This window comes from Sodiomyces alkalinus (assembly GCF_003711515.1).
Source record: "Sodiomyces alkalinus F11 unplaced genomic scaffold SODALscaffold_7, whole genome shotgun sequence".
Lineage (NCBI taxonomy): Eukaryota > Fungi > Ascomycota > Sordariomycetes > Glomerellales > Plectosphaerellaceae > Sodiomyces > Sodiomyces alkalinus.
Window position 1 is genome coordinate 1,884,403 of NW_021167085.1, and position 12,190 is coordinate 1,896,592.

Genomic DNA, 12,190 nt, shown 5'->3' on the forward strand with positions numbered 1-12,190 from the left:
GGGCACCAGTGGTCAGTGACGAAACCTCGCAGAAGACGTCAACCATGGCATCGGGTCCAAGAATCCGGCCTGGGCAACCGGGAGAGGCGCCTCTTTTTATAAGAAAAAACTACATATAGTACCGAGACTCGCTCATCATCCTCCATTTTTAGGGCTCAGCTCAGATATTATGACCTGACGCATAACCCAAATTTCATGGTCCGAGCTGAACCAGTGCGTGCGTCAGGCTCTACATACCAATCGTTCTATCAGATCAGGCGGCAATACCCGTATGCATTCTATACGCATGGGGACACGATGCTGCAAGGTACCAAGCAAAACAAATATGGAGGGGCCTTTTTACGTGGTACCTAGGCCCCCGTTAATCTCGTTCAGCTGCAAACTGGGGGGCGCTCTATATCAACATTTACTTCGTAATCGGGTGCCAAGAAGCTGAGTCGTATCAATAATTTGGATATTGCTTCTTCTACAACATTTGTACTTCGTAAGCTATGGAGTATATCAATCTTTCCAAGCATCGCCCAAGTCACAAGGGGAGAGAGAAACTCAGCCAGCCCCTTCACTACTGGCCAGTGCACCAGATACAACGTACTGTAATTATCCCCTGCACTCCAAAGTTAGCGTCTTGTCTTCCCTTCCATCTTTTCAATCAACGAGGTAGGTTCGACTAGGTAATATTACATCCCAAAGGGTGCAGACATCGAAAGATCAAACACTGGAATGCTTGTGCTGCCCATGACCGATCCCATACTGTCTAGCGGTGACATGGGAGTCACTGACAGCTGTGGCAGGCTAACGGAAAGAGGAAGCTCTGTTCCCAAAGCAGAGATATATCTTCAAGAGTATTACATTCACCTTGTTTGGTCCTATTTAAAATTACAGTTCAGCTCTTTCCAAGCCAACAAGAACAAGAAGCAGAAAAAAAAGGAAAGAAAAAAAACCGGAATAGCCCGTTGCTCCTTCAATGCTCATCCAAATCAGACCAATGGCTCTTCACATTTTCCCGTGCGCACGAACCCCAAACCCAAAATTCCAACTCCAAAATATGGTCGCCGATTTACCCCTCCATTTTTTTTTCAGACAACCCCAGTTTTTGTCTATCCCCTTAAAGGCGACCAATGACCGGTCAAATGCCTGCTGACCGCAGCTCTCAATCCGTGTCTCAATCCGCGTCTTGTTCCTGATATCCTTGTCGTCCCTTTTCTTGTTTCTCGTGAGAGAAAAGCATATATCGTTTCCTCGGATTATTCGGGGCGGAATTGTGAAATGACGTTGACGACTGGTTTCTCTGTCTAGCCGCAAGGGGTGCCGCAGTAGCCGCATTCCTTGCCAGGGAGCACCCAAACCTCCTTCCCTGATTGTTTGCAGGTTGGACACTTAATACCAGGTAGTAGTTGCTGTGAAATAGTGTCAGACCCAGCTCAGGATAGAAGTCAGAGAAGCATGGTAAAGGTGATCGATCATACTGGTGTGATGGTAGAAGTATTTGTCTGATAGTTCCTGGAGACTTCTTCCCTCCTCAAGTCATAATACTGTGGAGAATTGGGGCAAGCCATGTCGAAGTAGTTTTCGTGTCGGTAAATAAATACTACCGGTGGTACCTCGTCTGATTTGTGCGTTGGCGAAGATAGGCCGACAAGAGAAGGGCGGGCGGGAAGTGACCAGGTGGGTGACCCGATATGACAGAGTAGGGCTGTCGGTTGTTGGTGTATTATGTTGCGAACGAACTGGCGATGTGGGTTTCGGTTGTGAGAGGCGATGCTTAACTCGGTGGAGGAGGTCATGGGCGATACTTATACTTATCCATCCTGATTGTCACCGCATCAATGGTATGAGGCAGTCCATGTGAGCGGAGAGGGACCGTGAGCTACGCTACGCCCAGGGTCAAGGTCAAGGTCCCAGGAGCGGGACGGACAGTTGTGGGAAGTTTGACAACGGATCTGTTGCATGGGTGGACAAGGTGCAAGCACCCCGGGACTTGGTTTTTGTTGACTGGTCACAACTTTACGGCTACACCATGCGTTTAACCTAAGCAAGTATGTACTTCGTAACTTGTTGGCGCGGTACGGTACCTTGCGGAGCCTTTGGGTCAGCTTAGACAAACGCGGAATCGGGCGTGGAAGAGAAACAAACCGCCTCCAAACCGAGTGGGGGGAAGAAACAGTTTAACTGTTGCGCGTCGGGGTAAACCGTACAGCGGTGTGGGGCACCGCTGTCTGCCCAAGGGAAATAGGTACCATGAGACAGAAACAGGGGACGATGCAATATGGTCAGTCGAGTCAGACTTCCGTTTGCTGATGAAAACGGCGGAACGATAAGAAACCGAAATTCCGTGGGTATGGACGACCGTCGGGGAGGTTAGCGGACTGGTTCAGGGTCAAGCGCCGTAGAGGGAGTTGGAGACGGGAGACCTTGCCGAGGGTGGGGAGCCAGGTTAAAAAAAAAACATTTAAACAAAGAAAGAAAAAGAGAGAAAAGGAGAGAAAAAACACCCCCAGAAAAAGTGAGACACGCAAACCATGTCAGATACAGCGTAGCTGGAACCGTCAAAATAGGGTCAAAATTAAGGGGGTTGAGATCGTTAATTGATTGAGATAATTGTGTACCGTTATGTTACCTGCAGAACTGTGTGGCAGCAGTTCCCTGACGGTCCTCCAGCATAGAGGAACACAATTACCTCCATCAATTTACCCTTCAAATTTTGACCGTATTTTTGGACGGTTCCGGTTACGCTATATCTGAAAGGGCACGGTCGGGATGACAAGTCAATTCGAGACGAAACAAGGGGGACGCCGTTGTTTGTCGTTTCTCGAATCGATGTTCGCTACCTATGATTATGATTAGGTATTTTCCACTGTTTCGCGTATGGATCCCTCCTTGGCTTTCCCTCTCCTAAATTCATTCATTTCTTGTTGCCAGAAGGGAAGAAGATCCTAGCGGTCGATACATCATAGGCCGTTCCCCAATCCTAACCATCACAACATCGTGGGTCATCCCGGGCAAGATTGACGAGGAACAGGGCACTTTTGGTCTTGCGTGCACTGACTGCATCATGCCGATCGAAGCGTTCGAGGACACGGGCGTCCCGACTCCCTCGGAGGAGAGCTCAAACAGCTAAGATTGGTCCAGCTGAACCAGCGACCGGACGGTTGGTCTTTGGATCTGCACCGGGGATCCGTGCAAGAACCTATCAAAACTTGGGTGCAGCTGCTAGTCTGCCCGCCAAGTTAGGTGGAGTAAAGGTACCTAATCAGAAGTATCCTACCTATCCCTCCTCTCCATATAAGGTACCTCAAGTTACATACTCTATGCCCTGTGATTATGTGCAGGTCGGTTGATTCCCAGCTATACTCTCCCCGCTTCCTAGGCCATTGGCTCACCGACTTGCACGGCGTTCTTGCAGATTACTGCGATTTACCATTCTGGGCTACCTTACCAGTCTGCTTGATTCAACGCTCTCCCCCCCTCCCTAAGGTAATGGGTAGGGTGTACCGAGAGATCCACCGAGGTGAACCCCTGTAGTGGCTCTCTATCCCCTATCGGCTAGTGTACGGAGCTGGTTCCTGATAACCAGCCTGGCTTCGGCCTCGTGATGAAAACCGGGAATGGGAATTGCATGACATGCCTACAAGATGGGTAACACTTATCACGAAGGGCAGAAGCGATACATACACCGCCTCTATAATAGTGGTTACGGGTATCCGGTGTGCGATTAAGGGCGGGAAATGGGACTTTTGGGGGAGAGAGAGAAGCGGGGAACCGATGTTGGTCCTCGACCACCATCTCTACCTTGGCATTAACGGAGCCCTATGTGTGTAGGTGCCCAACAACCGCCCAATACCAATCTGAGCGGCCGACGGGTCCCAACGAGGTGATTAGTGTTGCACGTATGTCGTAGATCGACCGGTCCAGTAATAAATTAATCAACCCTCCGAACTCAATCGACAGTACCGTTCCCTCCCGGCAATGTAGAGGGTGACCTAAAACCCTGTTCGCGCGGTACTGGGTAGTCCTGGTGAACGAATGTCAAAAGTAGTCCACAAACACTCTCTGTGTAGGCGGTGGACATCGGGTACAGTCTATATGTGTTTACATTCTACATCTTATCCCGTGGGACCTAAAGCTACTTCGTTTGCCGGGGGCGGGGGATGCATGCAGATCATATCCGATCTGATAGATGTTGAAATTCATGTACTGGTTATTCTGGATCTGACACTCTGGGAGCTGTGGACAGTCTTGATATGCGTCGTGCCCGGGCTTTAACTCACCCAATTCTCTCACCGTTGTCTCTCTGCCCCTTCTTCTCTAGTCCTCGTGTCTGGAATGGAGTCGACGTGGTTATGTCGTGTCGCGCAGAAGGGCTATAGGACAGAGCGTAATGGCGAAGTACAGTTACGGAGTTAGTGCATGAGGTGTGGTTCCTGAAGTTTCTCCAATATTTGGTTTGGCGGGTTACCTGGTAGCTCCAATTTATCGCCAATGAAATAAAACAGTAGACTGCCCTTCATAGGTCGTAGTTGGGTTTGATATTGCCTTTCAGGGGCAGGGCGGTCCAGGAGTGAGGTCAGCGAGGGGGGGGGGCTCCAGGTCACTCAAACCCATGTGACAGTTGTCAAGCAATGCAATGCCGTGACTGCAGGTCCCGTATCATGCAGGGTACAGAAATAAGGTAGGTACCTACCATGCATCAACCACTGCAGATATGCGTTATATGTACAGGAAGCACGGAAACCAACGACAACAGGACGATATTGAACTACACTGGGTCAACCATCCGGCACTGGCTGGTATCCGACTTGTTTCTTAAAGCTAACTACGGATACAGGAAAGGATGTCCACGGATGGAAAGGGAACGAAGTCCTGGCGCGGTGACAGGCAGCGGTTTCGCGAGTAGGTCAGAGGTGGGACAGAGAAACTCGCCCTGATTAGAGCCTACCAGGTACTGCGTACCTTACGGTACCTACCTACCCGGGAGGGGGGGGGGGTGTAGGTCAGAGCCTGGTTATAGGTGAATCTGTCCACATAGTGTTAACAGAGTGGCTAGGATAATATAATGTATACACAGTGTTGATATTATGGCTGCTTAGTCACTCGATAAGGCTAGTAAAAGTGGTAGATGCATAATATATATATACTAGTTACTTTGGTTATATATGCTATTAATACGGTATAGTTTCCTATCGGGTAAAGCATTATAACCAGGTAACCGCTATATTATTCAGGTATCCCGATAAGGCTAGTTATAGTGGTGAAATAGTAAGTTATTCTACGAACTAATTTAACGACTAAAGTAATTATCACTGCTACGAGAACAGTTATCTATTTAGATAATAAAATCTTCCTAGATATTAAGTTATTTTAGTAGTTACCTATCCTTATTAGTAAAAGATAACTAGCAGAATATATATTATCCTTTTCTGATATTAACGCTTTATAGTCTATCTACAGTCAGTTAATATAGCGAGGAGGTAAGTTATTTACTTTTATTAAATAACGAGTTAGTTATAATATTTATCCCACGTCCATGAATAATTCTATTCCCGTACCTAAGGTAGTGAAGTCCTTGCCTGTTATGACCGTTACCTACCTTACCTACCGTCCCTCTAGTATAATCCATAACCCGAGAGAGCCCTAAGGTATTTAACTAACTTATTCCTATCGTTATCCTTACTAACCTTAGCGTTCTTATAGCCGGCGTTCTTATAGCCAACGTTCCTATAGCCGATATTCTCGTGGCCGATATTCTCGTGGCCGCTATCTCCGTGATATTCTTCTTTATAACGCTTATCCTTATTTTCACTATTATTAGGGAGGCGAGAGAAGCCGCTATAGGTCTCCTAAACCTTTTAGTGAATAATCGGGGACGTAGTCGTAATTCCTAGAGTCCTAGCTCTACCCGTAGACTTAGTAACCTTATTCGTATTAATTAAGGCTCGCTTACCCGAGGTATAAGGATTATAACCCTTTTTATTCGTCTTTATCTTCGTCATACTAACGGTAATAAGTTATTTACGAACTTCTAGTATCTAATAGCCAGGGGTGTTTAAGCTAGCGCTATAGGCGACTTCTCGCTATACCTTTACAGAATTAGTATTAAATTCGCTCTTACTAGCGAACTCGGTAATCTTCTACTATATCTTACGACTAAGATATTTTTCACTACCGTAGGGGATAACGGCTACTAGATAGAGGTCGGTAATGGGGGGTTCGGTGCTATTTTCACGAAGGGTCTCCGTAAAGTAGCGGTAGCCGATAGCCTACGACTTAGGTAGAGCTATAATAATACTTCCTTTCTCCTAGATAGCCTAATAGGTATTAGTAAATAAAGCTGCCGTCTAAGGTACCTTAGTGGATAGAATATATACTATACTTACCGTCTCGATAATCTTAATACTAGTAATATAGAAGATACTCTGCCGTAATAATTAGCTAGCGCTCGGAGTATATAATATGAAGAAGATCTTAGAGCTTATAGACTATAGTAAGATCTTATAGAGGAGAAGACTAGGAGGTATCTTAGAATAAACCAGGAAGATTAAGCCTTTAAATAAGTAGAAGGGAAAGTTAAGAAAATAACTCTAGAAGTATTAGAGGCAGGTAAGATTAGTTAGTAGAGGAAAGATTGCTTCTAAAGCGACGGTATAGGTAAAGAGAAAGAGAGATAGTAGATAATTACTTTCTCTATACGGTAATAAAAAGGAAGGTAATAGCTAAGTAAGACTAAAAGTTAGAACTTAAAAGTAATCTAATTATTATCTACGAGAAATAAGTAGAGTATCTAAATACTTACCTTACCTGGTACTATACCTAACTAACTAAACGCCTTGCCTCTCTTCCTGGCCCGTTTTCCCTTAATAAAGTAATTATAAAAATATAATAATCCGTAAGTATTTAAACCGAAAAAAAATATATACTATAACCTTTGCCTATCTTATAGAAACACTAAGTTAACTGCTAACCGTTATATCCGAGTTTCCTAGCGCCGACCTTTTATAAACTATAAGAAAAGTAGATATCAGTGTCTATTATTCGGAATATTAGTATTCGTATTACCGTGGTCCTAGTCCTACGGTGTATTATTATTTCTGTTAGGACTATTAGGCGGTATATCGGGTAGTAAAATCAATAAATAGGCGGCGAAGTCTTGATCCTTTAGTCGGAAGGTATAGATATCGTTATCCGGACTAAGGAACTCTTTATTATCGATCACTAGTCTAGGCTAGGTTACCCTCTTTACAGATTAGATCAGAGTGATATCTATAAAGGTATATTCCTAACTAACCTCGGTAGAGCGTAGGAGGTTAAACCGGGCTAAACACTATCTCTAGGTAAGTCTAGGTCCTATTACGGTACTAGATAAGTAACTTTCCTTCTATATTAGGTGCCGTTTCATTACTAGGTATAGCTCGATATAAATATCTTTAAGTAGTTTAGTAAACTCGTAATACTATTCGTAAAGGGTTAAGGGTCCTAACTTATAGTAGTACTAGCGTTATACTTAGATATAACTCGATACGATCCTAAGCTAGCCCCGGTAAAAGATGAAAAGGACTTCGAATGTATCCGTGTTATACGACCGATTAAGAAAATCTTATAAACGGTCGATATCTTTCTCCTCGCTAAAGTAAAGCTTAATCTCTTTACCTAGAAGTATAATATATTCCTAAAATATACGGAATTTTTATTAGTTAACGATATTAAATACAGAATTAATAATACTTACTTTAAGTCTCCGTATTATACGCGACTTCTAGATATTATAGTTAGTCTGGAAGCGTTTTCGCGTAAGTTCTTAAACCTATTCCTTACCTGGATCGGTATAAAGCGAAAAATATAGGTCCACGGTGCTTATTATCCAGGACTTATTAAGAGTTATAAGAAACACCTTCCTAGTCGTTTTCTCTAGGCTTCGGAAATAAGGACGTAGTTTCTTAGTCTAGTTACTACTCTTTTTCGTGAAATACCGTTAAGAGCCCGTAGTATAACGATAAGGGGGTTTACTAGTATTTAGCGGCTTAGTAAAAGTTAGTATTAGTATCGCTATATAAGTATTAAGGCAGGGATAAGGGGACTATAGTATATAACTTATAATATTCTTCTGAATAAATATAGTTAATTCTTTCTCTTCGGTAATACGGCGCTTAGATTTTTAATTATCGGGTAGAGACTCGGTGTTACTATCCAGTTTAGACTCTCTATCGTCACTTTTAACCCTGTTATTTAAGCCTTAGTTATCGTTACTATTAAAGATATCTTAATTATCTTCGCTATAACTATTACCGAGGTTTAGATCGATAGGCGTCTTTTCTTAGTGAAATCTATAAGCGTTAATAGTATATATAGTTTTAGGTTAGTGAATTAGTTAAGAGTTACTTGTACGATATCGTCTAGCCTAGTACTGATTCTGACCTTAACTCTGGCTAGACCGTTGCTATTAGTTAGACCTAGGAGGTTTAATGATTTTATACTACGGGTTTAGATTAGGGCTAGGACGCGGTCTGGGTCTTAGAACTAGGCGCGGCGTTCCTGTTATTTTAGCTGCGATAGTATAATAGTGTGATAGATAATTAGATAAACAGGGAATTACCTAGGATAGTAAAATACAGCCGTTATATAACTTTAAACTCACTACCTATAGGTAACAGGAATTAAGGACGCAGACTTAGTAAATAGTAAGGTAGAAGAAAGTGGAGAATATAGGTTCTAGGTTTAGAATTAGCCCGCTATATAAAGTATAGTAAACTTATATTTCTATAACGGTTAGGATAGAAGGAATACCCTATAACGTAAATATTAAGACAGGTATAACTTTAAAGTAACGGCGCGTGATTTATAATATCACGCGTTCTATATATACTATGCATCGGCTATTACTTAGTAATATATAGCTTAGCTAAGGCTAGTCCGGTGAATTCATAAGCGTATAATAGATCTAGGTAGGAATAACTTTAGTTTTAATCCTTTAAGACTATCTTTTTCAGTTAAGATATATCCCTTAGGTAGGAGAAATATTCTGCCTCGGCTACCGCCCGCCGATATAGCTGGTATAGCACGATAAGTATAGCGATTTTTACTATACACGCTCCCTAAGGAAGAAGATCTAGTGCCGCTTAATAAAGAAGTCTCGGGTGCTTATTATACCCGTTACCGTTACCGTTAACCACTTAGAGATACTCGTGCTAATAAGAATAGCGAGACTATCGACTAGTTAAACGATAATAACTTCGGTATAGGGGGTAACTAAAGCGTTCCTATAGAAATAGATACTAGTTCCAGTAATATAGATATCGATAATCGTTCTTCGTTAGGTTATACCGATATTATTAATCTAGTAGGCACTAACGCTCTTAATACTATTAAAAGAATCCTGGATTATATAAGGGTTAGTGAACATAAGGATAAAGATCTAGAATCTAACATATTATTATATTTATCGGGATACTATCTATCTAGCTAGGAACCCACCGCACCTATACCTATTCTTAACGATAACGACGACGTCGATAAGCCGGAAGATAATATCGAAGATTAAGGGGAAGAGGAACTCGAAGATAGAGGCTTAGTATTAATGTTATAACAGCTTCCGGTCCTTTATAGTTATAGCGGACGATAGGGGACTGGCGTCGAGGTTTTAGTTTAAAATAAGGAGAGGATTTTAACTAAAGAGCAGTAACTGTCGTTCGTAGTGTCTGGTCGTAGTTACGTCGTAAAGACTAGGCATCTTCTTCACAAGGTAGGTTCAAGCGTAGAACAGTAGTCTAGGTGAAGACTTAGATTAATCGATATCTTATTCTCTAGTAGAAGTAAGACCTAGAATACTCTGGTATATATAGTAATACTATCTATTACTTCCTTTAGCCATATATTCTTGAATCGTTAGGAGCGTTAGAGAGTTATGGTTCCGGACGCTCCCTTATTCCTGGAACGCGGGAGCGTTCCGAGTCCTACGCTCCGTCGTTCCACCCTAGTCTTTTTAGTCACGTGAGTCCCCACGTGATTTCTAGTGTTTCTGTCGGGGTTTTCCTGCATATTAGGCTTATCGGCCGTAACATTACCTCCCCTCTTCTAAGCGCTGTCCTAGCGGTCGTATAAGTAGGTCGTCGCCCCGGGTTTGTGCCTCCCTAGGCCTCTTTCCTCCTTCCTTATAGCTGATTATTATATCGGATCGTGTGCAGAAACGCAGCGTCCGAAAGAAATCCGAAAAAACCGCCCTTCTCGTATACATCGATCTCCGTGGCGTTAACGCAGATATGCCTTACACTTTTTATTTCCGAAATAACAAGGCTTATTATATAGTTAAGGAAGACTCCTCTCGTTATGGAGAATGCGTTCGTTATGGTCGGACGTGTGACGGGGTCCTGGTGGCTTCTTCCCGTGAGTTTCCTTCTCGCTCACAGCCCTTTCGCCACTCCTGGCTAACCCTCCGTCTTTTCTCAGTCACCCGTCTCCTATCCTCCGAAAAGCGCCCTCAAGTCGGAGGAGGCTAAGGCCGAAGAAGAGCTATTCGTGCTCTAGCAGCAGCTCGCGATAGCGGTGAACCGCCTTACTCGTATTCGGAAACTTCGTTAAAGGGTAGAGGAGAAGAGTACTAAGACGTTTTAGCGGGGCATAAAGGGTTTAGACGAAGACGATTACTTATCGCCTCGTCTAGCTAAGTTATCTCGCGAGGAGGGCTCTATTATAGAGGATCTTTAGTTAATAGGTGTTTCGGGGGATATTAACTAGTCGGCTCTTAGCCTAGAGGATTTTCGCGATACCGGTCTTATTATTATTATCGAAACGGGGTTATAGTTATATACGTAGGGATATACCTATATTATCGCTAAATCGTTATTCGAGGTATTTCTCTCGGTATTCTTATAGGATTCTCCTATAATTAACTAGGTAGTCTTAGAGTTCCTATATATTATCTTCGTGCCCGTAGTTTTTTTATTTTATAAAATATTCGGTGCCGTCTAGCGTCTCTCGGTAATCGAGGATCCGTTCTGCTTTATACACGTCGCTAGTATTAACCACGATCGTGTCTTATATTATTTTTATATTTTTTAGTGCTGGTTTAAGTAGTGAAATATAGAAATTATTATATATTCTTATTTTCGGAGGTAGTGATAGAATATAGTTCGTATCGGTTTTTTTTTCTAGGATTTTAAATAGTCCTAATTTTTTTAAATCTAATTTATCGCTTAGTCGTTATGTTTTAATATTTTTACGAATAAGGTAGACGCGGTCCCCCCTTAAAAGGGTTAGTCCCTTAATCCTTAATTGATTTACGTATCTGCTTATTCGTGTTCTGACTATCTCTAGGTCGGTTCGTAGTTTTTATATAGTTTTTTTATACTTTTAACTGTTTTTATCGCTCTTAGTGCATTTAGTTCTTCTAAAGGTTTTCTAAATACTATCGGGGTATATCCGTAGTTTACTTCGAATAGTGTTTTCTTTATTAACTCGTTTAATAAGCTATTATATATAAACTATATAAGTAGTAGGTATTATACCTAATTATCTTATTTGTACCCTATATAGTATCGTAGGTACTATTCTAGGACTTAGTTTATAATTTCGGTTTATCCGTCCATTATAAGGTAAAACGCTATCGAATACTTATATTTCGTTCCTAGCTAGCTTATAACTGCTTTCCAGAAGTTACTAGTAAAGAGTTTATCTCTATCCGTGATAATTTCGTTCGGCGCGCCGTGATCCCGGATTAGGCGGTTAGTAAAGATACTTACTAGTTTTTCTGCTATAGTGTTTTTAATATATAGAATATAAAGAGTGTATTTCGTGAATCGGTCGACGATCACGAATACGCTATCGTAGGCGGTTCCTATTACTAGGTCTTTAGATACTAGGAATCCTGTCACAAAGTCTATTATAATTAATTTCTATAGTCCGTCTACTACTAGTAGTGGCTTTAGTAGTCTGTAAGGTTTATATCGGCTGCTTTTTGCTTTCTGGTAAATATCGTAGTTACGAATAAAGTCTCTGACTTATTCTTTAGTTCCTGTATAGCCGTATTATTATCGTAATCGGCGGTAAGTTTTATAAACTTCTTAATATCTATATATTAGTAAGGCGTATGCTTCTTTAAACGTAGTATCGATTACCTAATTAATACTATTTATTTCTCTGTTTTTAAGGGTAAGAGCTTCTCCTTCCTATTAGAGTATAGCTTATAGTTTAGGTGATTTAT

The 12,190-nt window shown here is 42.1% G+C and overlaps 2 protein-coding genes across 2 annotated transcripts; one reads left to right on the forward strand and one right to left on the reverse strand.

Annotated features, from left to right (window-relative positions):
• Positions 1 to 1,207: 1,207 nt before the first annotated feature.
• On the reverse strand, positions 1,208 to 2,040 carry SODALDRAFT_201187 (hypothetical protein). The gene is made up of 2 exons (XM_028607209.1): positions 1,467 to 2,040; positions 1,208 to 1,397 (listed from the first exon to the last, which is right to left on the reverse strand). Exons 1-2 carry the CDS (start codon positions 1,782 to 1,784, stop codon positions 1,293 to 1,295), a joined length of 423 nt encoding a protein of 140 aa, XP_028465422.1. The 5' UTR covers positions 1,785 to 2,040; the 3' UTR covers positions 1,208 to 1,292.
• A 717-nt stretch (positions 2,041 to 2,757) lies between these two features.
• Positions 2,758 to 4,872, forward strand: SODALDRAFT_361343 (hypothetical protein; the record flags this gene model as incomplete). The annotated part of the gene is made up of 14 exons (XM_028614358.1): positions 2,758 to 2,819; positions 2,920 to 3,066; positions 3,139 to 3,201; positions 3,330 to 3,438; positions 3,575 to 3,636; positions 3,820 to 3,887; positions 3,949 to 3,968; positions 4,059 to 4,110; positions 4,225 to 4,248; positions 4,310 to 4,386; positions 4,511 to 4,563; positions 4,640 to 4,656; positions 4,701 to 4,787; positions 4,850 to 4,872. The coding sequence occupies 14 exons, from the start codon at positions 2,758 to 2,760 to the stop codon at positions 4,870 to 4,872; spliced, it is 864 nt and encodes a 287-aa protein (XP_028465423.1).
• Positions 4,873 to 12,190: the final 7,318 nt, after the last annotated feature.

Bases quoted from the DNA above. Each gene is read 5' to 3' on its own strand.
- SODALDRAFT_201187 (XM_028607209.1), bottom strand. From the start codon at position 1,784: ATGACCTCCTCCACCGAGTTAAGCATCGCCTCTCACAACCGAAACCCA. The intron at 1,398-1,466 runs GTATGATCGATC...ACTATTTCACAG, and splicing joins ATACTTCTACCATCACACCA to CAACTACTACCTGGTATTAA.